This window comes from Ovis canadensis, chromosome 9, assembly GCF_042477335.2.
Source record: "Ovis canadensis isolate MfBH-ARS-UI-01 breed Bighorn chromosome 9, ARS-UI_OviCan_v2, whole genome shotgun sequence".
Classification (NCBI taxonomy): domain Eukaryota; kingdom Metazoa; phylum Chordata; class Mammalia; order Artiodactyla; family Bovidae; genus Ovis; species Ovis canadensis.
This window is the reverse complement of record NC_091253.1, coordinates 84,000,131-84,025,687: the sequence shown is the minus strand read 5'-3', so window position 1 is coordinate 84,025,687 and position 25,557 is coordinate 84,000,131. Positions and strand designations below refer to the sequence as shown.

General features: G+C 37.3%; 2 protein-coding genes across 6 annotated transcripts in view; one reads left to right on the top strand and one right to left on the bottom strand.

Moving 5' to 3' along the window:
• Positions 1-937, bottom strand: part of SLC25A32 (solute carrier family 25 member 32) — a 43,181-nt gene extending 42,244 nt beyond the window's left edge. For 2 of the 4 annotated variants that reach the window (XR_011259044.1, XM_069600414.1), the window contains exon 1: positions 365-927. Coding sequence is in view for 3 of the 4 variants with exons in the window: in XM_069600414.1 (XP_069456515.1) it covers positions 365-521 (157 nt within the window). In the remaining variant the exon portion in view is untranslated. Of the gene's footprint in view, positions 1-364 lie in introns of all 4 variants that reach the window. The other 2 variants (XM_069600413.1, XM_069600415.1) reach the window with 2 other exon arrangements.
• DCAF13 (DDB1 and CUL4 associated factor 13) lies at positions 665-24,445 on the top strand. Of its 2 annotated transcripts, XM_069600411.1 has the most exons (11): positions 665-1,120; positions 3,651-3,850; positions 4,769-4,876; positions 8,894-8,983; positions 10,564-10,719; positions 14,555-14,632; positions 16,287-16,369; positions 20,073-20,237; positions 21,713-21,848; positions 23,131-23,294; positions 24,261-24,445. In XM_069600411.1, the coding sequence occupies exons 1-11, from the start codon at positions 1,051-1,053 to the stop codon at positions 24,346-24,348; spliced, it is 1,338 nt and encodes a 445-aa protein (XP_069456512.1). In that variant the 5' UTR covers positions 665-1,050; the 3' UTR covers positions 24,349-24,445. The 2 variants fall into 2 exon arrangements, with proteins under 2 accessions (XP_069456512.1, XP_069456513.1); XM_069600412.1 differs by lacking the exons at positions 3,651-3,850; positions 4,769-4,876 and having other exon boundaries at positions 935-1,120.
• Positions 24,446-25,557: the final 1,112 nt, after the last annotated feature.

Here is a 25,557-nt window from a genome sequence, read left to right as displayed (position 1 = left end):
GGGAGAACAATTTGCACGTGTGAGGTTTAAGCCCTGAAATGTGATCAACCCTTTCTTATTTTATAAAGCAGGCTTTTGAGTTCCACGTTCTATACCAATGAGGACCTTTCTCAGACTTTGACATCCATTCTGCTCATTCCTCAGTATCGGGGAAAAGGGGACGCCGGCAGCCAGACCACTTAAACCAGACTCCCTTTCCTCAAATCTGGTCCCACGGGAGCCCGGGCAAAAAGCATTCTTCTTAAGCTCTCGCCTCGCCTGCAGTACGCAAGAGGCAGGTGAGGACGAAGCCGTCCCTCTGCGTCTTTATCACTCGGTTCGGGGTGACAGTAAGGAGAAGCCCAGGGTCTGACTGGTCTCTTACCGGCGAAGCGGATCTTCACGAGGTCAAGCGGGTGCAGCGCGAGGTTGGAAAGGACCCCGCCGGTCACGCCCGCCACCAGATTCTCGTAGTGGACGTGGCGGAATATTGTGCTGCTCCACGCCGACCAGCCGGACGCCGACTGGCCCTGGCCTGTCATGGGCTCAGGGTCCGCTGATACCGCGGGCGTGGGACGAGATGCAGTGGCCGCCACCGTGGCGACGGTCGCCGCGCTGGAGCAGAAACCGCAGGGCACGAGCCCACTTCCGGCACCCGCAAGTGGAGTCCCACTCGCGGAGGCGAGGGTGAAGCCGAGAGACCTAGGCGCACGAGTGACTGACTAGAGCGGCGCTGCCGCAAGTCAAGCGGCCGAGGGAGAGTGGGCAGCGGGGCGGGGCGCCTCCGCCAAGGCCCCGCCCCGCCTCGCCCACCTCCGCGGCTGGGTTTAGGCTGAACTGCGTGGATCTGCGAACACAGATGAAGCACCGCCCCCGGCCAACCTTTGTCCGCGCGAGTACGGAGCGCCGCAGAGCCCACCTGAAGCCGGTTTCCGCTCCGCGGAAGTCACATGACAGGAAGTAGTCGGGAAAAAGCGGAAGTGGCATGTGTTGGTGGAGACGGCGTCTGCGGCGGCGGTAACTGGGGCTGGGAGGGAGAGGGTCGTGAGATCCCGGTGAACTGGCAGCAAGATGAAGGTGAAGATGCTGAGTCGGAACCCCGACCACTATGTCCGCGAAACCAAATTGGACTTACACCGAGGTGAGACAAGTTAGTTGGGAGTCCGCCAGCCTTGGATCCAGCCTCGGCTCCACCGAGTAAAGCTGGTTGGGGAGGGTAGACTGGTGTTTCACTCTCGTTGTTTACCTGTTTTCTTTCGCTAGGGCTCTTGGTTTATAAAGCGCTTCTGGTTCTGGGTAGCAGAACACTTGTCTTCAAATCTCTTTCCTCATAACTTTTGTCTAGTGGTCAGTGACAGTTACTTATATGGGGAAATGATTCCGTCTACACCGCTTTCAGCTGCTGCTCTCTGATTGTTCTCAGGGTCCCGTTGGGGGGAACGTGGACTTGAATGAGCCAAACTCGTGGATTGTGAAGGAATTAACAATTAAGCAAACTTTTTTAAACCTCTCCTTGTTACTCTAACTTTCGACAACTTTGCTAAAGTTACGTATTTTGGGATGTGGGAACAGACAAAGGTGACAACGCCGTCAGTTTTCTCTTAAAAACTCTTGTGGGGAATTTTAGTGGGGGAATGACTAAAATGAAATTAATGGGTTTTGTCTGTACTGGTCTGTTCCCCCATTAACCTGCTGACTACTTAATGAATTACAGCTAAGTGACCAACCATGTGTGAAGTGAATAACAGGTGCAAAGGCCTTAAGGCAGGAATAAACTTACGGCATAAGAAAAGGGCCATGTCTTCGCAGTTTGAGTTAGGGGTGAGCCATAGAAGGGGAGGCTGGAACAATATTTCCATATGATTGAGTCATACAGCTTATCAGTATATACCGTGAGCAATGCTAACTAAATGGTCTCTGCTCACAAGATGTTTACAGGTTAAATATCAAAACAGCAGTGTTCTTAAAATGTAAAGTAGATTATGTGACTCGGACTTGACATCATCCCTACTCCTTAAACTTGGTCCCATCTTCCTCTCTCCTTTCATGGGTGACTACTTTTTCTACAGCTAGTGTACATGTACTCTCGTTAGTCTGTGTGCCTTTCAGGAATGCGATGGCACACACCTCTACCCAGTTTCTGTCCCCTGCAGATTTCCCCCCATCCTGTACGCATGTAGGCACCCTCCTATGCTTCTGTTTCATATTTTTATACTAATATTAGAGTGCTTATTACATTGTCTCATTATTTTTGTGACTATCAGTCTTTTTTTTTAATCAGATTGAGCTTGCAGAGAGTGGCCCAGTTGTGTTTGTTTCTATGTCCCCTGTGTTTAGAGAGCACCTGGCACCTAGTAGTTGCTTTATTAATGTCTGAATGAAGGAATGGGTAACTGGTTGGTCATAGATTTTTTTCGTTTAAGTGGTCTTTGTAAATTTTGTGCAGTATTCAAATACTTATTTGAGTATTCTGACTCATAGATCCGGGGTGTGGGCATCAGGGAATCTGTATTTTTAAAACTCTGTTGGTAACATAGCTGATAACATACAAATGTATAAGAACAACATACATAAATATGTACGGTGAGTTTGTTTGCTCTGATGTCCTGAGTGCTTATGGTATATGGGAGGTGTTCCGTATATCTTTGTTGAATGTTTCTTGTTGACTGAATTGAATTTAGAGGTGGGCATAATTATGGGTATTTGGAAAAATTTATAGAAGATACAAGATTTAAGCTGAATTGTTTTTAAAGGATGTGTAGGGTTCAGATGGGCTTCCCATCTGAATCTGGGAAAGAATCTGCCCGCAGTGTGGGAGACCCATGTTCAGTTCCTCCAGGAAGGTCCCCTGGAGAAGGGAATGGCAACCCACTCCAGCATTCTTGCCTGGAGAATTCCATGAGCAGAGGAGCCTGACAGGCTGCAGTCCATGGGGTCGCAAAGAGTTGGACCCAACTGAGCGACTAACATGCACACACAAAATCAAACATTGAAAGTGCTCAATAAATAGTATAATCATCATATCACAACATTGTACAGTGATCAGCACTGGAGATTATTAGTGTTCCCTGCCCAGTAAGGGGGCTTCCCAGATGGCGTTAGTGATGAAGAACCCATCTGCCAGTGCAGGAGATGCAGGATATATGGGTTCGATCCCTGGATCAGGAGGATCCCCTGCCTAGGGATTCCCATGGACAGAGGAGCCTGGTGGGCTATGTTCAATGGGTTGCACAGAGTCAGACACGACTTAAGCAACTTAGCATGCATACACACACCCAGTAAGGAGCTTAAGAGGTCAGTTGAGCAAACGTTTATGATGCACTTGTTTTGTGCTGGGTATAAGAGATGTAATGAAGAATGTAGCGGAAGCCCTGCAGATGAAGGCTTATAACCCAGTTGAAGAGCGTAGTAGGACATAGAAAAGGAAAAGTTGTGTGTGTGTGTATGTATAGAGTCTAGTTATTTTGCAAGATGTATGTGTTCTATCACTTTCTGGTCATTTTGGAAAGGTTCTGGACAAAAGGTCTTCAGTGTTTTTAGTTTTAGTCCTCAGCATAGTCAGTGTCCCTAATAAAGGCTTATTGAATAATATATTGAATGATTAGCCAAGGAATACCACAGGAGGTATTAAATGTGAATTATTTTATTAAGAGGAATCATTCTTATTTCAGTTCCAAGAAACTATGATCCTACCTTACATCCTTTTGAGGTCCCACGAGAATATATAAGAGCTTTAAATGCTACCAAACTGGAACGGGTATTTGCAAAACCATTCCTTGCCTCCCTGGATGGTCACCGAGATGGAGTCAATTGCTTGGCAAAGAATCCAAAGAGCCTGGCTACTGTCCTTTCTGGGGCATGTGATGGAGAGGCAAGTATCACTAAATACTGACATTTTAAACTGAAAATGGTGATGTTGCAAATATTCTTCCTTTAATTGTGAGTTACTGTGGGTTTTATTTGGTTTGATTTCATTTTTCTATGTCCTGTTTTCTTTTAATTCTTAAGACTAAATTTTCTTTGAATCAGTAACTTCAGTCGTTTCTTATCTAAACCTAAGAAATTAAAAATGTAGTTGCTTTTGGCTGTTTGACAGTAAGTAATAAGGCATGTTTACAATACAGATATTTAGCTGTGAGTTTTTTTCACAGAGCATATTATTAACAATTCAACTTAATTATTTCCCACTCTGCCAAGAAAAGAAAAGCTTTAAAGCACTTTTACACTAGAATCAACAGAGTATTTCAGAGATTCAGTTTTCTGCTTGTTGATGTTCGTATCCATAGACATTGCATACTTTTTTCCCAATGTGCCCAACAGACATTCTTCTGTGAAATTTAAAAAAATTTTATTTCATTTATTTATTTATTCTGTCTTTGGCTACACTGGGTCTTTGTTGCTGTGTGTGGGCTTTCTGTAGTTGCCACGGGTGGGGAAGGGGGCTACTCTTAGTTGCGGTGCTGAGGTTTCTTGCAGTGGCTTCTCTTGTTGCAGAGCATAGGTTGTAGGGTGCGTGGGCTTCGGTAGTTGCTCCGTGCCATGTGGGATCCTCCCTGACTAGGACTGAATCCGTGTCCTTTGCATTGGTAGGCAGAACCCCAACCATTGGACCACCAGGAAAGTTCAGCATTGCATTATTTTGATGTAGAGGATTTTGTTTTTAACCATCTGGTAGAGTGATTTACAGCCTTTTCGGTGTTGAACTTATTTTTGTTGGAATGTAGTACTTCTGTGCCTGAACATTTTTTATTTATACTTCACTGAAATTTCCTAGTATGTTTTATTATAGGTTAAAATTTGGAACTTGACCAAACGAAAATGTATTCGTACGATACAAGCACATGAAGGTTTTGTACGAGGAATATGTACTCGCTTTTGTGGGACATCTTTTTTTACTGTAAGTATAGTACAGTTAAGTCATTAACTTTTCAACACGTGTAGAACTAATCTAATTGAATATTTTCTGAGTTCATTTATGTGATCCAAGGCCCTTTCTGATTTTCACAATGCAAAATAACATTAAAACTCAGGTAAGTCTTGGTTTTCTTTATGTAATCCCGCCTTTCCCATACTTAAAATTTTTTTTATACCTAATTACATATTACATGTGGGTGTGCTAAGTCATTTCAGTCATTTCTGACTGTTTTCAACCCAAAGGGCTGTAGCCAGCCAGGTTCCTCTGTCCATGGAATTCTCCAGGCAGCAATAGTGGAGTGGGTTGCCATTCCCTCCTCCAGGGGACCTTCCCAACCCAGGGACTGAACTCACGTCTCTTAGGTCTCCTGCATTGGCAGGCGGGCTCTTTACCGTTAGTGTCACCTGGGAAGCCCAAATACGTATTACTGAACTAATATTCTATAGAACAGTTAGAAGTGGGATTAAAACAAGATGAGTCATTTGTACTTCCTTTGTCAGTTAGCAATAAGTCATTGAAGGATTTTTGTGTATGATAAAATATACTTAACATAAAGTTTACCATTCTTACCATTTTTAAGTGTACATTTCAGTGGCATTAAGTACATTCACATCATTGTAAAACCATCACCACTATCCATCTCCAGGACTTTTTCACCTTCCAAACTGATACGGTGTAACTGTTAAACACTGTAACTCCACATCTCTCACTCTTGCCTCCTACCCTTGAGTAATTTACCTGGTAATTACTGTTGTGCTTTCTGTCCCTGTATGTCCCTATGTGTCTGATAATTTCACTTAATATAATGTCCTTAAGGCTTATCCATTTTGTACCATGTGTCAGAATTTCTTTCCTTTTTAAAACTAATGCTCCATTGTATGTATATACCACATTTTGTTTATTCACTCATCTATTAATGGATGTTTTGGTTATTTCTACCTTTTGGCCTTTGTGAATAATGCTGCTGTGGTGTGCAAATATTGAAAGTTCATTGAAAGTTTTTAATAGGAAAATGACAGAGTCTGAGTTGAGCTTTGAGAGGATTAATTTGACAGCTGTGAGTGATCAGTTTGGAGGCAGTTTTAATAGTCTGCATAAGCAATAATAGAGCCAACTCTGGAGAGTGAAAATAACTGAAAGTAGTTGTTAGGTTTAAAAACATTTTTATTTTTAGAATTAGGAACTGTTTTATTGCAGTGTAACTGACGTACAGTACTACAGAAGTTTAAAGTTTACAGCACAGTGGTTATATCCATCCTGAAGTGATTATCACAGTAAGCTTCCTGAACAGTCATCATTTCATATAGATACAAAATTAAAGAAATAGAGAAAAAGTTTTTTTCTTGTGATAGGGACTCTTAGGATTTAGTCTCAACAGTTTTCCTATGTTACATACAATCATGTTAATTATGTTTGTCATATTGTACATTACATCCCTAGTACTTGTTTGTCTCATAACTAGATGTCTACACCTTTGACTGCCTTCTTCCAATACCCACTGCCCCAACCCCACACCTATGGTAATCACAAATAGCCATCTTTTTTTCTGTAAGGTTTTTTTTTTGTTTCAGAAGTATAATTGACCTACAATACTAGGTTGGTTCTTTGTGCACAACATAGTGATAATATTTCTGTGCATTTCAGAATGATCACCGCAATAAGTCTAGTTGCCATATGTCACCATACATAGATGTCCATAGTTTTTGACTATATACTCTGCTTTGTACACATACTTTGCAGCTAGAAGTTCATACCTTCTAATCTCCCTCACTTATTTCTCTCATCTCCCCACTACTCTCCCTGCTGGAAACCACCTATTTGTTCTCTATATTGATAATTCTGTTTGCGTTTTGTAATGTTTATTCATTTGTGTTTTAGAGTCCACATGTAAGTGAAATCATACAGTGTTTATCTTTTTCTGACTTATTTCACTTAGCGTTATACCCTCTAGGTCCATCAGTATTCTTTCAAATGGTAAGATTTCATTCTTTTTTTTAAGGCTGAATAATATTCCATTATGTTTATAGAACACATTTTCTTTATCCATTCATTTGTTGTTAAGCACTTAGGTTGCTTCCCTATCTTGGCTATTGTTACTGATGCTGCAGTGAGTATAGGGGTGCACATATCTTTATATTTTTTCTAGTCAGTGCTTTTGTTTTCTTCCAGTTAATACATAGGAGTTGAATTGCTGGATCATACGGTAGTTCTAGTTTTAATTTTTTGAGGAACCTCCATACTGTTTTCCATAGTGGCTCTACCAGTTTATACCCACCAGCAGTGCACAAAGCTTCCCTTATCTCCACATCCTCACCAACACTTGTTACTTGTTGGCTTTGATAATGATAGCTTACTATGAACGATGTCAGGCTTGTGATCTCCAAAGAAGATTTAGCTTCAGGACCAGGGACCAGGCTTGATCACTCAAGCCTTGATCACTTTTGTATAGCGGAGTTTTACTAAAGTGAAAAAGGGACAGAGAAAGCTTCTGACATGGACACAGAAGGGGGCCGGAGAGCACCCTCGCTCACTAGTCTATGCAAGGCCTTATATACTTTTACCAGACCCCCCCTCCCACAACATACATCTTAAATTAACAAGATTAGAACTAACAGAAAGATGTCACCAGACCCACTCCCTTAATATAGATTTCAAGAAGACAGGATTAGTCAGAAGATTCTTAAGAAGGAGAAACATATCCTGGAGCAAGATACATTGTTATATTGACTAAGACAAAGCAATGTAGGGAAAAAACATTTGTCCTTTTCTCCTTCTTGAGATTCCCAGACCCCTTTCTCTTCCTAAAGGACTCTGGACCCCTTCCTCCTCCTTGGGGACCCTGTACTTCTTATCAACCTACCTAGGAACTGACTCTCAATAATAACCATTCTCCATTCTGACAGGTATAAGGTGATACCTCGTTGTGGTTTTGATTTGCATTTCCATGATGAACAGTAATGTTGGGCATCTGTGTGTCTTTGAAAAAACTGTTTATTCAGAGCCTCTGCCTATTTTTTGAGTTTTTTTGATGTTGAGTTGTATGAGTTCTTGTATACTTTGGATATTAATCTGTTATTGGATATATTGTTTGCAGATATCTTGTATTTTTACTTTGTTGATAGATTTTTTATGCTGTGCAAAGGGTTTTTAGTTTGATGGGATCCCATTTGTTTTCCTCACGTGAGGAAACATATTCCAAAAAATGTAGTAAAATCGATGTTTACATGATATCTTGAACATACCTGCCATGTCCCAAAGTCTAAATTACCGTAGTTTGTTTCCTTAACTTTCATTTGGGCTAAGGTGCCAGCAGTTCTGCCCACCATTTCTTTCACCATCTCTGTAACCGTCAGCTCCAGTGAAAAGGCAAGCCATGCCTATACTAACATTATAAAAATAATATTATCCTTATGGACTCCTGAAAAATTCTTAGGATCCTTCAGAAGTCTACATTTTACAGTTTGAAAACCTCTGCCTTAATATTGATAGTTTCTGGAGTTTTGAGTCATAGAAAGAAAGACTTTTCCCATGCCAAGATTATAAAAATGCCTTGTCTCTAGTATCTTTATGGATTATGTTGCATGTTTTGCATTTAAAGTTATCTGGAATTATATTTTTATATCAGGTTTCACATTGGTTTCTACTTTTTAAGTGACTAACCTGATCTCACAGTACCGTTTTATTGTAAGTCATTTTTCTTCCTAATTTGAAATGTCATCCTTATTACAACATGCAACTTTTACTGTCTTTATGATGTAATATTATTTCTACCCTTACTCTTGTTTTGTTCTATTAATCCTATTTTATTTTACATTTTATGCATTTTATATGTTTATCACAAATCTTTAACAAGGTGGGACATAAATGAATCAATAAATACAGTACTGGAAGAATGTGGTATATGTTATTTTTTAAACTAAAGATGTTTATAATTTGATGTATGTGTTGGCAAGTTTACCGTTTATAACTGTTCTTCATTATCATTGTAAATATTTCTAGGTTGGTGATGACAAAACTGTGAAGCAGTGGAAAATGGATGGACCAAGCTGTGGAGAGGAAGAGGAGCCATTGCATACAATATTAGGAAAGGTACAAAAATAAATTGACCCACGCTTGCGCTACTAGAATTCTTCTCTTTTACCTACAGTTATTTCATAATTTCAATTTCATAAAAAGGTATCAGAAATCAGACACTTTAGGCTGCTATACTTTACCTGTTTTAAGCAATAGTTAATGCAATCAAAGGGTCTTTGCAGTTAAAGAATTTGAACAGTTCTTTGGTGTTCGTTGGAATAGGGTTCTGTTTCTATTTTTATTTTGAGGAGGCAGCGAAACATTTCCTATAGCAAGAACATGGGAGGAAATCTATAAGATAAAAGGTCAGAAAAAAATAGAGCTTCAGCTTCTCATTTATATCATGGATCTTTCTCAAAGCTCAGCATTTACTTGAAAGTATTCTTTAGGAAATTAATAAATTTAATAGTGTGCTTTCTATATAAATCTTATTTACATTTAACAGCATTCTGCAACTCACTTGATATAGTTTAGTTATAACTTAAGTTATAGCTTAATAATTTGGATCATTTGCCCTACCTATGCTTTTTAATCCTTATGTTTTGATACTAAGGGAAATTCTAAAATTAGAATTAATCTTTAAATATTTCATCTTTAAAATTTTTTTGTCATTTTAGTATTTAGTATATATTTAGGTTCTGCTCTTCAGGCTTCAAGAAGTTCTAAATTTTTTTTTTTTTTAATGAGAGGTTTGGCCCATGATCAGGACTTTGCTGAATTCTAATGGTCCATCTAAATGTTCTTTAAGGATGTGGAGGTGGTATATTAGTATAAAATGGAAATAGTTTGTAGATGGTAAAAAATTAGTAATTCCTGAAAGAAAATTTATTTCATTCTTGTAAAATGTCTTATCGCTAGGAGTTCCAAAGATTTTTGAAATAGTTAGTGTTACCCCTTCTCTGTGGTACTGGGAGTTAATTCTTACTGTGCAGAAGTTTGTAGAGACTTGAACAGAAATAATTCTAAATCTGCAGATGCTGATAAGAGTTCTTAAAAGCTTAAAGTATTGGCTAAATAGTTGCCTATAATTTGCTTTCCAAATATTTTTTACTGTCTAGTACAAAGGTAGACTTTAATCTGGCCCTGAATAGATGAGTCACATATTTTAAGTAAATAATACCAAATTTATGAGATTTTATTGCTTTTAACAACCTTAGCATCCATGCTTGCTAATTTTCTCTCTCTAAATTTTGATGCAGTTGTTTGTATCTGTGTTTCTTTCCTGGGAATCAGTATTTCATATGTTAAATGTGGAATTAAGTTTTTTAGAAATTGCCTTTTGTGTTTCATCAGTTGATTCCAAGATCCTTCAATACCCAGTGACGATTTAAAAATTACTTCAGTGCTGTGTATTCACACTTAATTAAATACATCCCATGTTAACATTTTTCTTTATTCCCAGAATATGTGATAAGGAACATCACTTCTTATGGTAGAATTTTCTCCTTTAAGTAAGGGCTTTAAAGAAATGTCTTAGTGAACAGGGATTTTCTTAAGCACATGAGAGTGTAGAGAAATATATTTTAAGATATTATTCTGTAGAGTTGAAGTACTAGTGAAAAGACTCATCTGTAACAACCTCTCTGCTTTTAAAGACAGTATATACAGGAATTGATCATCACTGGAGAGAAGCTGTTTTTGCCACGTGTGGACAGCAAGTAGACATTTGGGATGAACAAAGAACCAATCCTATATGTTCAATGACTTGGGGATTTGACAGTATAAGCAGTGTTAAATTTAACCCAATTGAGGTAATGCTCCTTTTTGAAATATGTTCTGCTTATTGTTTCTTTATTATCATATAATTTCAGCTCTATTCAGGAAAAACTTGAATGTGTGATCCAAGAATTTTCTGAATTGTAGTGGTGCTCTCCCGTTTGGTCATTGTTCCGGATTGTGTCTGAGTGCCACTTTCTTTGGTCAGATCTCGACACGTTAGTCCACAGTTTAGCCCCAGACACCAGTGTTCAGCCCTGTTAGAGGCGGTGTATGCGTGTGCTCATGGGGTAGATCTCAAGCACATACGATCTTAAGAAACTTTCAGTTTTATTTGTACCCTCAGCACTGATGTTCCACAAAGTGAAAGTCACTCAGTCGTGTCCGACTCTTTGCGACCCCGTGATTATACATGACTATACAGTCCACGGAATTCTCCAGGACAGATACTGGAGTAGGTAGCCTTTCTCTTCTCCAGGGGATCTTCCCAACCCAGGAATCGAACCCAGGTCTCCCACACTGGAGGCGGATTTTTTACCAGCTGAGCCACAAGGGAAGCCCCATGTTCCACAGATTACCTTTAAAAAAAAAGTTAATTATTATTAACTCTGTTGGAGGTCAGAAGTGTTGAGCATTGTTTTCTTTAATTATTTGTACATTACAAGGACATCAGTGCTTCCAAATAATATGCATGGTTATCTTTCTACTACATGATAATTAGTTATAATTCTGTTTTTCTTTGCTCACAAAACTAAATTGTGATTCCTAATTCTTTCCAGATCTAAGGGAAGAGTTAGAGATTAGCCTGCTTACTGTTTATTTAGGTCCAAACTTGGTAACAGAGGTTGCCCTGAAGGCTAAGCCAGCTCCTGGACTCCAGGCCTTTCCCTGAGCTTTTTCTGAATGCATAATAACTGATAAACTCACTGTCCAGAAGACTCAGTCAACATGCCTTTTCCTGAAGGAAGAAAAGGAAATCACCTTGTATTAGCTGGTTTTAGAAGTTATCAGGAGATTATCTTGTTAGATGGTACCAGAGAAAATTCTCATCTTCAAGTTTTGCATTTAAGAGACTGTAATTGACAAAAGGAAGAATAAAAGTTTGGGTCAAAGTAGCAGGGTATAAGACTGAGTGAGGGGCTTCCTTGGTGGCTCAGTGGTAAAGAATCCACCTGCCAGTGCAGGAGACATGGGTTCAATCCCTGATCCAGGAAGATCCCACATGCCAGAAAGTAACCATTGAGTCTGTGCTCTAGAGGCTGGGAGCCTCAGCTCCTGAAGCCCATGTGCCCTAGAGCCTGTGCTCACAAGAGACGCCTCCGCAGTGAAAAGCCCCTGCTCACCACAACCAGAGAAAACCCTGCACAACAAAGAAGACCCAGCGCAGCCAAAAATAAACAAAATTATAACAATAAAAGTATTCTTAAAAAAGAGTGAGATGCGGTAGCGTAATGTGAACTTGGCTTTGAAGTCCTGCTGAGAAATCAGTCAGAGGATACCCCCTTCCTTCAGCCCACACCAGTAAACACACTTCTGGGAGAGGCTGCAGGGTTAGAGCAGGGGTTAGCAAGATATAGTCTGTGAGGCCACTGCCCGTTTCTGGTTTTTATTTTTAAGTTTTTTCCTGGAACACAGCTGTGCCCTTTTGCTCATGTATTATTTGTAACTGAGTTTGCACTACAAAGTAGAGTTGAATAAACTGCAGAAACCATATGGCCCCACAAAGCCTAAACTATGTCCCCTATCGCCCTTTACAGAAAACGTTTGCCAATCGCTGGGACAGAATATCTGTCTGTTTTGTCTGTATCTTCCTCGCTCCATCCTCCATCTCCCTTCCCTGGGTTCCCCTTGATTGTCGAAGTGAGCCTTGTAGACCAGGCCACAGTGACACTGGGCAGAAGCAGGCTACAAACACGAGTGACTTGTGAGAAAATTTAACGTCTTACCTTGCTGTGGACCTAGGCTCGAACTACATTTCCTGCCAGTATGCCTTTGCGTTGACCTTTCACAAGTCATAATTTTTCTCTGTATTTGTCTATTTTTAAAATGAGATTAATTGTGTCTTCCAGTGTACTTCTTAGGTTTGTTGCAAGTGTCAAATGTGATAATATATGTGAATATTTTTAAAAGGTGCTACCCAAGTTTAAGATGGTGGTGTTAGGCTGTTTAAAAAAAAAAAACAAAAACAGGAGGAACAGATACTGATTTCTGCTTCCCTAATGGGTAAATGAGATCTTTTGTTTCTCTGTTTTGGTCAACACCTGTGTTAGTAGAGCTGATGGCCAATCCTAAAATCATAATTAATGATTAGTGATGACCTAGCAACCACGTTTCTCAAATTAGCCTGTATAAAAACACTTATTTGTTCAGCTGTGTGTGTATGTGTGTTTTATTATCCTTATGACCTTGACTTGGTGTCAAAATCAAATGGTGTGCATGTCTCTTCCCCTGACCCTGTATTAGACTTCATGGGGAGGGCATGTTGCTGTGAACAAATGGAGTGTAATTGTCTCCTCTAATCATCACTAATTAATTTTCTGTTAAAATATTGAAGCTGAGGATTCTGATAAAGCCAAAAGTTTATTCTGAGAATTGCTACATTTTACAGCATTAAAATCAGCTTTCCTTCTTGGTAGAATTTTTTGCTTTGCTCAAATTCAAGTCTTTATTTTTTGAAAACAGTACCTGGTCAGACCTTAGAGTGAAATAACGAGAAACTAAGAAAGGTTGAGAGGAGTCATTCAGTAGGGAAAAAGCTCAGAGAGGAAGCAGTTTAAAAAGAGTTTTGGGAAAGAGCTGAGATCCTGATGGTAGCATTGGCTTTATGAGCTTTACTTGAACTGTATACACAAATGTAGCAGGCTCTACAGAAGTTTAGTAAATAACTCTTCTGGTTCCTTTTATGCTTGTGGTGGGGATACTATAAGCAGAAGACAGGAGTTATATCAGGAACGATGGGTGAGGAGGAACGGTGCTACCAGGGGTGGGGTTTGGGATTCCATTGGTAGGCGGAGAGCTTATTTTCACTTAATACCAAGAATCATTTAACCACTTGACACATTTATAACTGATTTACAAATAAATACTTGAAACATCTTGAAACCACAGTTGGACAAAGGACAGGCCTAGTTTATACAGAGTTAATAACCATGAGGAAATGTCTAACTGTTAATAAAGCAATAATTTATACAGTCGCCCCTCCAAATCCACGGGTTCTGCCTCTGTGGTTATAGAAGGCCGAGTGTTAGGGACTTGAGAATCCTTGGATTTTGGTATCCTGTACCCAGTCACCCACAGGTACCAAGGGATGACTGTATATTTAGGAAATACTACCATAGATATAACATTTTAAAATGATACTTAATATTGCTACCCAGTGTAGTAAAATTAATATATTTCCACATTGCGATGCTTACTGCTATAACTCTCTGGAAAAACCATTACCTCTAAATAGCATAAACCATAAAATTATTCATACTTTTTGATTAGAGTGATGCCACTACTAAAATCTTACCCTTAGGAAAAGAAGATCTAAATGTATCCAAATGTTTACTGAAGTGTTATTTACAATATGGAAGCACAGGAAGCAGGTCTAAGTGAAGAAGGGGTAAGTAAAATATATTATTATAAAATAGAATGCAGAATACCTACAGTATCATCTCAGACATCTAAAATACACGCATGGGGATTTAATCATGAAAATCTTGGGCTTTGGTTGCCAAGGTTATGAGTGATTTGTTGTACCCTCTTACAATGGACTTTAGTGTTACAACTTTGTATCTTAAAGGTAATTAAATCATTTGTTCAGGAATGGACATGGTTTGCTGCCAAACCTGGCTTTTAACTGATAATTGTTACACTTATTTTTAGACATTTCTCTTGGGAAGTTGTGCTTCTGACAGGAATATAGTACTATATGATATGAGACAAGCTACTCCTCTGAAAAAGGTGAGTTTCAATTTGTCTTTTAATTTATACAGTTGTTAATGCATCCTTTTGTGAATTGAGTGACTGAAAATACAGAGCAAATGTTTTTTCAGAATAAAAAAAAAATTCTTTTTAATAGAGGTGTTCTTAGAACCCAAAGTGGTCATAATGGCATTCCCTCTATTCCCTGTTGCTTTTTAGAGACCCATAAATTTCCATGAGGTACTCTATTCTAGTCTTCTGTTTTCCATACTGCCAGAATATTTTAGACACCTAGTTTGTACTCACTGAATGGAAAGTTCTTAAGTGTTGCATCCTATTAGTCAGGCCCTGTGATTATCATAGTGACACACATGGTATTTTATTCCAGAAAGTTTTATAACTAATTCACATAATCACCTTTATTTGTTTAGTTACACACCAGTGGGTACCAGTTTGACATTTTATGTAGACAGGCACTATCCTGTTCAAGGTGTCAGATTTCCCAGCAGTTCTGAAGCAGTCATTCCAGGACTTAGATATCACAGTTAATGAAACCTTAAGCTGATTATGAAGAGGAAGGAAATATTATTAGTAAAGAGAGGAGTGCCATTATAAGTAAACGAGCATATGGTTGATTGCAAGTGCTGGAATTGAGAGAGTACCGGAAGAGCTATACATTGTTAATGGACTTCAGGTCTGTTATCAGACATCTCTGTGCCACATGTAACAGAGATGCTTGTAATATTTTTGTTGTTACCAAATCATTTTAATAACATAATAAATTCAGAAATATTAGAAGTAGAACATATTGATTGACATTTGAGCTAGATAAGTAGAATAATCTTTCCAAACTTCATCCATGTCATATGGTGGGAATAACATGTGTGAACTTTGGTGTTAAGACTTTAAGCAGGTAACTTAATCTGTGTTTCTTCTGTGAAATGGTGATATTAATAACTGCCTTACAGCCCAGTGGTAAGAATAAAACATTAAGCGTTTAGCAGAATGTTAACATGGAAGTGCTAGTTTTTTGTTTATTTGGTTTTTGTCTTTTTTATTGGGGTATAGTTGCTTTACAATGTTGTGATGGTTTCTGCTATACAAGTGAATCAGCTGAATGTAAACAGATATCCCCTCCGTCTTGGACCTCCATCCAAATTCCTTGCATCCCACCCACCCAGGTCATTACAGAGCACCAAGCTGAGCTCCCTGCTCTGTGCAGCAGGCGTTCCCACTAGCTGGCTGTCTTACACATGGTAGTGAGTACATATGTCAGTCTCCATCTCCTAATTGATTCCACCCCTGCACCAAAGGACTAGTTTAATAAATAGTTGTTTCTGCCCCTTTCAACCCTACCTTCTCAGTTGTTAGTAATAGTACTTTACTACTTTGGGGTTGACCTTTTGTTACATATGTCTCATCTTCCCAACTACACTATAAGCTTTATTGAGGTTAAGGGACCATTTATTAAGCATTTTTATATTTTTCAGTATTTAGCACTCTGCCTGTGTGTTCAGGAAGCGAATTATTGATTTTCTTTTCCTATTGCTCTGAGCCAGATACTGTTCTCATGGTAGGTGTTTACTGAAGTATTTGTTTAACTCAAAAAAATGAAGAAAAGGAAATGAAGTAGGGATTTATCCATTTTAGAGGGACTTAATTTCATAGTAATGGGTCAGTGTATGTTTCTCAGGTCATCCTAGATATGAGAACAAATACAATTTGCTGGAACCCTATGGAAGCATTCATTTTTACTGCAGCAAACGAGGATTACAAGTAAGTTTCCCTTTTCTTATAACTTAATTTCTATGAGAAGTGACTCAATCGTATATCTTATTAATGAAATATATTTTCCTAGGTAGTATTCCTTCATACACATTAGAAAATTATCATTTGTTTTCTTAAAAAAAAAAAAAGATTTCCCAAAATAGAGAGGTGCTTCTTAAAAAGTATTCTTAGTTTTCAAAATGATATGGATCAGGGACAATAAAATTTGATCTATGGACTCAATGCTGTCTGCTACCTGTCCCTGTAAAGTTTTATTGGAATATAGTCACATTTATTTATTTTTCACTTTTTTGTATTGGCGTATAGCTGATTGGCAGTGTTCTGATAGTTTCAGATGAACAGCAAAGGGACTCAGCCATACATCTTCATGCATCCATGCTCCCCCAAACTCCCCTCCCATCCAAGCTGCCACATGACATTCAGCAGACTTCCATATGCTATACAGTAGAACATTTCTCTTTTTCTGACTCACTTCACTCAGTACGACAATCTCTAGGTCATCCGTAGACACATTTATGTATGGAATATGGCTGCTTTTGTCCATAATGCCTGAGTTGAGTAGCTGCAACAGAGCCCGTATGACCCACAAAGTCAAAAATGTTGATTATTCTGCCCTTTACAGAAAAAGCTGGCTAATCCCTGACATTAACCATATGTCAGTAAATAATGACTGAATCATACGTGTTTTAAGAACCTAAAAATGCCTGCAAAATGTGTAAGCAGGTGATTGTTATCCATGTTGTCATGTTATCAGCCACCACTGTTACTTCAGTAAGACAAAAGGAAAAACTGAAGTTTCAGTCTTTACTAATATTTACAGATACATTTATCTGTGACTCTTTGTAAAGGAGTAACTTAGCAGCTTATGTTCTTGACCTGGATGGAATTTTATGATGTCTTATATACTGCTTTAAAACTTGCTGAAGCATTTGACATTAGCTCACTTTATCTTTTCAATATCCCTATAAGATGAATAAGACATCTATGTTATCCCCTTCTTATAGATGAAGGTATTGATGTAGGGAGTTTAATCTCCTAATGAGGGAAGAATATCTTACTCATATTTTCTTATCCAAGCATTTATTGTAGTGCTTTGCATATGATGGCTTCTTAATAGGTGTTTTTTTGCAGAAGGTGGAAATTTGTCATTGGCTTGAACTTTAGATCTTCTGTATTTAAATTCTTTGTTCTTTCCACTACTGTTAGTTAAGAAAGCATAAGTTAGCTCAGAAATAGGATTTATTACATGATGCTTTAGTGATATTAAACTAAAAGCATCATTTATGACTTTTCTGTACAGCTCTCATCAACTCAAACTACTTAATTGAAGTTCTTTTAGCCTTGATTAATGTTTGAAATTAAATGCCCTTGTTCCAGTTAAAAGCAATAAAAAAAAAGTCCAGCTGACCAATCTTATTAACATTTCTAAATTAGCTATTTGGGAAAAATAGAGAGTATCTTTAGAATTTCTCAATTTTTGCCTTGGAAATAATTATATATGGAAGCTGAAACAAAGAGTACATCACTTATAAGAAGTGACTGTTAGAGTACCGTAATTGCTCTTACTTGAAAGTGATTTTGCTATGTAAAATCACTTCATCATTTTATTTCTTTTCTTGGCCTTTAAATAATCCTGTGGCGATTTAGAAATCCAAATTCAAGTCTAGACCCAACCAGTAACTATTGTAAAAATATAGACAAGTCATGTGAACTAGTCTATACCATAGTTTCATCAGGTAATAGGGTTGAACTGTAGTATCCCTGAAGAATACTGTGACTTGAAACTTTGTTTACAAAAATATTTTGCATCCAGGTGGGTTGATTTGCTTGGAATTCTAACAAGTTCTTAACCTTTTTCTCATGTAGAAATTAAAACAGAATTTACTAAAAAAAAAAAAAAAAAAAAAAAAAATTTGCTAAAAACAAGCCTGGTTGAAAACCACTGCTGTAGATAGGGAATATACAGCAGTTGTCAGCTCAGAAATTTAACCTCAGTGATCAGTATGACCTTGATTGACAATCCTGTGTTATGTTTGAAGATCATAAAAGAAAGCAATGACTCATCTCTTGATGAGAATTTCATGGTTATTTGAAAATTGTTAACTTTAGCATCAGTGACTTTTTCTAATAATGGTATTAGAAAATAATCTCTACTAAGTTTTTTTTTTTAATTTTTGTTTTGAAGTAATCTTAGACATACTGAAAAGTTACAAAAAAGGTACCTGTAAGACAATTTCCCCAAATGTTAATGTCTTAGGTCACCACAGTTCAATTAGCAAAACCAAGAAATTAACATTGGTACAATATTGTAAACTGTAGACTTTATTCCATCACCTGTCTTTCCACTAGTGTTCTTTTACTGTTCTAGGATCCAATGCAGGATCCTACATTGTATTCGCATTTGATTACCATATCTCAGTCTGCTCACTGACTTTCTCAGTCTTCCCTTTTCTGTTATGACCTTAGTACTTTTGAGAAGGACTGACTTGTCAGTTATATTGTAGACTGCCCTTAACTTGGGTTAACTGGTGTTTTCTCATTATTTCATTGAGATTATGCATCTTTGGCAAGAATACCACAAAATTGATATCCCCTTCTTGGTGCATCAAATCAGGAGTACATAATGTCAGTACATCTTATTACTAGTAATGTTAACCTTCATCACTTAGTTAAGGTGGTGTCTACCAGCTTTCCCCACTGAAGTTACTATTTTCTTCTTCTGTGATTAATACGTATCTGTGGGGAGATCGTTTAAAATTTTGTGGATATCTTGTTTCTCCTTAAACTTTTCCCCTTGCTAATATTTGCATCTGGAAGTATTTTGATGTTAGGAACTTGGTTACAGTAATTCTGTATCACTACTGTCCATCATTTATGTTGGTACATTTTAAGCACTGTTCTTCTAGCTGTCAATTTAAAAATTCTAAACCTCAAAAATCGTGAAGTCATTGTTCTTGCTAATTGTGTACGAAGTATAGTTTTCTAATTTTAGTGCACCCTTTGAAAAGCTGTGCTTGCTCTCATGTATCACTGATGGAGTATAAATTAGTGTGATTTCATTGGAAGTGATTTATCAACTCAAAAACCTTAAAAATGCTCATGCCTTTGAACTTAATAATTCTAATTGCAGGAATCTGTCCCATTAAATATCAAAAGTTATAATAAAACATTGGAAACTTCACTAACAAATAGATTTAAATATAAATTTAAACAGATTATTAATTATTTTAACTCATTTACATATGAAAACATTAAAATATGTTCAGAGATTAATAAATGCTCATAATATGCTACATGAAATATCAGTATAGAGCTTTATACAGTAATATCTTAATTGTATTAAAAGGCACATAATCAAATAGCAGGGTTAAAAGAATCATTTACACCGTGCTGACTTTCTCTGGGTAGTGAAATTAAATGCAGGTTTTGTACTCTTCATGGTCTTGGAGTTTGCACATTTTCTACAATGAGATTTCTGTTTGTAAGGATTAAAGTGTGTAAGTATATAATCTTAAGGAATAATAAAACTGTTGATATTTTTCCCTATCACTTATCTGCTGTGTGAAGAATTGAGCTGTTTGTTTAGATGTGCTTTATTTATTAGCCCTCTCAAATTCGCTAATGTCTCTCAGTACTGCATGTGCATCTTTTAGCAGAAACTTGTATCAAATAATTAAAAACTCTTTTACAGCTTGTATACTTTTGATATGCGTGCCCTGGATACTCCTGTAATGGTACATATGGATCATGTGTCTGCAGTGCTTGATGTGGATTACTCTCCCACTGGGAGAGAGTTTGTGTCAGCCAGTTTTGATAAATCTATTCGAATCTTTCCTGTGGACAAAAGTAGAAGCAGGTATGTGACTACCAGTAAACATTTGTTTCTGTTTGACTTTTTTTCCCCTGCCTAGATCATCGTGTATCTTTTTCGAAAGGTTATTTGGTGGACAGAGAAGCCTGGTGGGCTCCAGTCCGTGGGGTCGCAATGAGTCTGACACGACTGAGTGACTAACATACACTGGTTTTGTGTATATGATGGGACTCACACTCAGGTGTTGTGATGTGGGGTGCCACCTTCTGCATCATCTGGGAGCAAAACATTAAGGAGGATTCTTAGTTGGCCAAGTAACTGTCCACTGGATTTGTCTGGTCTAATATCAATACATGAACTGATGTAATGTATGCACGTTATTTTTAGTGGTTACCAAAGCCTAATTGAATTTCCTGATATTTAAATTCAGTATATTGCTATGGGGAAATGGGAATCTTAAATAGGTAGAGGTGGTAAGAATTGCGTCTTGTAGAAGCAGAGCATTGAGAGAAGAAAAAGCAGTCTGTCTGATCTACTTTTTCTTTTAACAGTATGTTCGTTCTGACCATCCTCTCTTTTAGAATTGTGTCATATGGTTTATGTTCATTCAAGAGCTCAAAATGTATCCGTTAGAAATAGCGTAATAGACTACTTTTCTGAGTGTACTTCAGAAATCTTTTTATAGATAACAAAATCTATTGATTTCATCATCCTATGTGAGTTTTCTTTCACTGTGCAGAACTGGCTGAGCGTATTTCCTTTGTAGTGTGGATTTTGAATCATTTAATCCAGATAAGGAAGTTTTACTTTTCCAGGAGTCTCATGTTTTAATTTTTTCTGACCTTGTCTTTTACTTGCTTTTTAATGCTCTGCTTCACACTTCCTAATATAGTATCTTCTGTGAATTCACTTAGCATGTTTCACACCTTTCCGAATAGGTAGGCTATTTGACATCACCATTTACTAAATGATCCTTCCCTCAACTTATCACTTCTATAGTCCTCTCTTTCTTTTCACATATGTAAGTCATCCACTCTCACTTTAATTAATTAAACTTTTCCAACAATTTGACCAAAACAGAAATCAGACATTAGGATCAGCATATCAGGATGTGTTCTTTGAATGCTGTTGAGTTTTTTTTTTTCCAGTGAAATGAAGCCCAAAGAAGTGTGGTGGTTGATCTTATTGTTACTCCAGCTCCAGTGTATTTTATTTGTGTTACATGCCCACAGTTATTTTGTGATCTTTTCTGGATATCTAGTTTTGCTTGGTTTGTTTATACTCATTTTTTCTTACTGGATTATAACTTCTCTGGGGGCAGGACTTTTTTATAAGTTCCGCAGCACTTAGCATAGAATCTTAGCAGTATGGTTCAATAAAAATACATTTAAATGTATTTTAATTTCTCTTTTATACTCTTCCAGGACTCAAAAAATGTTACCCTGATACTTAATAGGTAGTTGGTTAAAGAAAATCTGTACCAGATTCCTAAATGTTTTAACTTAGTTCCTCTTCTGTAGGGAAGTCTATCACACAAAGAGAATGCAGCATGTTATCTGTGTAAAATGGACTGCTGACAGCAAGTACATTATGTCTGGATCTGATGAAATGAACATTCGTCTATGGAAAGCTAATGCTTCTGAAAAGTTGGGTGTGGTAAGAGATCCTATTTTCTTTCATTATCATGCAGCGTGTTTCTAGTGTTATTGAATATCATTATATTATAAAGAGAATTTATTTCAAGTGCTTTAGTTGTGATAAAAGGAAATAAGCTAGCTACGAAACAGACAAGGTCATATTGAGGTTCGCTTTTTTCATGTCAAAGGCACCTTCAGAGTTCTTTTTTTTGTTTTTGCTGTTGGCCACACTGCATGACTTGTGGGCTGTTAGTTCCCCGACTAGGGGTTGAACCTGGACCCCCAGCAGTGCACATGCTGCGTCCTAACCACGGGACCACGAGGGAACTCTCCCAGAGGCCTTTGTTGATTCAAACGGTTGATCACGTTTGAGCCTTCTTGTTTTTTTGTATTTTCCTTGAGGTAGGGAGAGAAGATGTAGGGACTAGAGGCTTAGAACTTGGAATGCATATTCTGTTAAAGGAATAGTAATCAGGCAAATCAAAGGCTGCAAGTCTCTGTGGGGTATCAATATTTTAATATCAAAGACACAGTGAAACACTTAATACACAGCTTCAGACTTAAAAAGATTTGATGAAAATATAACAAATATTACTGTTGACTAGCAACCTCTGGGTTGTGAGTTATGATTGATTTCTGTTCTTAATGTTTTTCTAAATGTCTCATGTTTTCTATAAGAAAGATACAGGGTGTTTATATCTGAAGCAAATAGTAAGTTTAATAAGGAAAGGTTGAGTGTGGTTTGTTTTCTGCTTAGCCCTGGAAGGAAAAGTAAGATATGAAAATAAGTAATTAAAGATAAATTTATTTTAGGTTTAATGATTATTAAAGTACTACACTATGCCTAGGTTTATGTTCATCATTAAATATTCCTCTAAATCATGTCATCCTTAACAATTATTAGACAAAGGCTGGTTATTATGTCATCACTTTTGTTTATTTTTCAATAATTTTTACAGAAAAATTTTTTGAGTGATTCATTAAGTGCTTTTTCTGTGTTACGTGGACCAACTCAGTGGTCCACAGAACCTAACTCCCTAGGCACTGCTCATTTGCACCTGGTGGCATCCATCCATCAATACATTGTAGGCACCCTGACTAAAAGGAAATAGCAGAGCTGGTATCAATAACATATCCTTGTAATGGGTACAGTTTAATGTAACTGTATAGTTACGTTAGTAATTTTGGTTGCATGTCATAAATGTTGATAGTTTTTTGGGGAAACGTTTCTTCCTAAGTCTGTTGTACTGAAGCAAAAAGAACGCATCATTCGTGAAAATATAAAAATTTTTTTTTTTCAGCTTACATCACGAGAAAAAGCAGCCACAGATTATAACCAGAAGTTAAAGGAGAAATTTCAACATCATCCTCATATAAAACGTATCTCTCGTCACCGACATCTGCCAAAATCTATCTATAGCCAGATTCAGGAACAGCGCATCATGAAAGAAGCTCGTCGACGAAAGTATGTTTTGGAGCATTTGTATCTCTCTCAGTACCATTTTCTAACTCTCCCCTCACATTCCACCAAAACCAAACAAAACATGTACCCATCAAAGGAATAGTTTATGTGTTGTTGTACATCAGAGGTGGTTTTGAATACTCCTCTGGGCTTTTTCCTGATAAAAGGGGAAGCTCTGGTTATCTAACATGGTGAGAATTTTCATTACCTGTCTTTGGGAATATGTTTAAAGGGCAAACAATGTCAAAGACATACATATCAAAATTAGAAAAGGCTCTACTCATACTAAATAAACTATTGTAAATAGAGTGTAAAAGATTTCCAATGTAGCTGGAATTAAGAGGTAATGTGTATTTTCTAGCTTAAAGACTGGCAAGAATATTTGTTAGATAAGAGTTTATCTAATATGCTTGCTTCATCACCACATTTGGAATCTAGCATTTTGGCTCTGAAGCAGAATTTCGATCATCACCATCATTTCCCCTGTAGAATATTCTTCTCTTTGCAATCCTTGAATTCATGTAATATATTACAGAAATTCTAAGAAAAAAATTTTTTTAATTAGGCAATGCAAATTGTTGTTATGTTGGATAGATGTTGGAGTTGAGTCAATTTTAAACATTTTAATAACTTGCAGCAGGTTTTTAAGCTTAGTAAAGGACACTGATGTAGTAAGAGAAGAAGCCAATAAGTTAACAAAAGTTGATTTCTAAGTGAAAATCGCTCAGTTGTGTCTGACTCTTTGCGACCCCATGGATCGTACAGTCCATGGAATTCTCCAGGCCAGAATACTGGAGTGGGTAGCCATTCCCTTCTCCAGAGCTGCTACTTACCTACTCTCGTGAAAACTTTTTTTCAGTGGGTAGTTTCTGGTGAAAGAAAATGCCTTGTAATTTTTCTGAGAAGGTTTTCTTTGGTTAGGGTGACTGCTCGTAAACTTAAAATTTGTGTATTTTGTTTAATTTCTAGGGAACTGAATCGTATCAAACATAGCAAGCCTGGATCTGTGCAGATGGTGTCAGAGAAGAAGAAACACATAGTGGCAGTTGTGAAATAATATTTGGTATTCTTACCAATACTAATGTATAATTATTTGTTACATGTTGATTTGTGAACTTAATAAATAAAAGTACTGCCCCTCTTATAACAACAAATGTTTTAGTTATATGTGTAGAGTTTAATTGTTGCACATTTTTGCTGTCTTGAAAACTTACCTGTAAAGGTGACCTGGTTGATAAGACTATCCAACATGTTATTCTTGATCTTCTTTCTTCATTGAAGAATACAGAATTTACAAACTAACTTATTTTTTGCTGTTAGACATTACAGATATACTTTCACTTTGACCTGTTATTTTAGACACTCTACATTTGAATTTACATCTAAGACCAAACATCTCTTGTTACCTTTAATATTACTTTGGATAATTACTGCAAGAGACTGTATAGTTGATTAGCCTACATTTATATAACTTTTATAAATAATAACTTACAGACAAGATTATAAAATATCTTTTTCTCAGCAAAATGACTTTGTTCCATTTCTGCTAAATCATTTATTTTTAATCTCAGTAATCATAAATAGCTCTGTGTGACATAGATTGGGGTTTTTTTTTAAACCCATCATCAGCTTAGTATTATGAATACGTACAAAACTAATTTTTAGGAAATTATGTTTAAAAGAGATTAAAAATCCAAAGGAAAAAATATGTTAAGAATACTTGTAGTAAAAATATTTAAAATACAGCAGCGATGATAAATATCAAAATCTGGAAAGTGAGAGCAGGATTCAATCAGGGTGGGATACACGGGAGATTTTTTAACTCTTGATAAGGTTTCTTCAGCTGTGTGTACATTCTATTATTTTTTTATGCTTTCTTGGATATTTTAAATATTTCATCGTGTTTTTCTCAAAGCTGATAAAGACATCAACCATCTACCTTTTAATCCTTTGGAGCTATTGTAGGACTCAAAATTCTTGATTTATAAGGTGAACCAAGTTCTCTTGTACATCTTACACTGCTGTTAGTTTGGGTGTGGTTTCAAAGAAAGTATATTGATCCATAAACATGAGCTTCTGTGTCGATTTGAATCCATCAAGAAGCAGGTGCCTACAGAAGACTTGTGAGAGATTTCCTGGAGGGGACTGTTCTTTGAAGCATAAAGAGGAGGACCAGGAGGAGGCAGGTTGAGCCTTCCATCTGTACTGTAGGCTTGACCTCTGGGGCAGGAGAGCAGGAAGGCCAGAGGACCCTTCCCTGACGTGG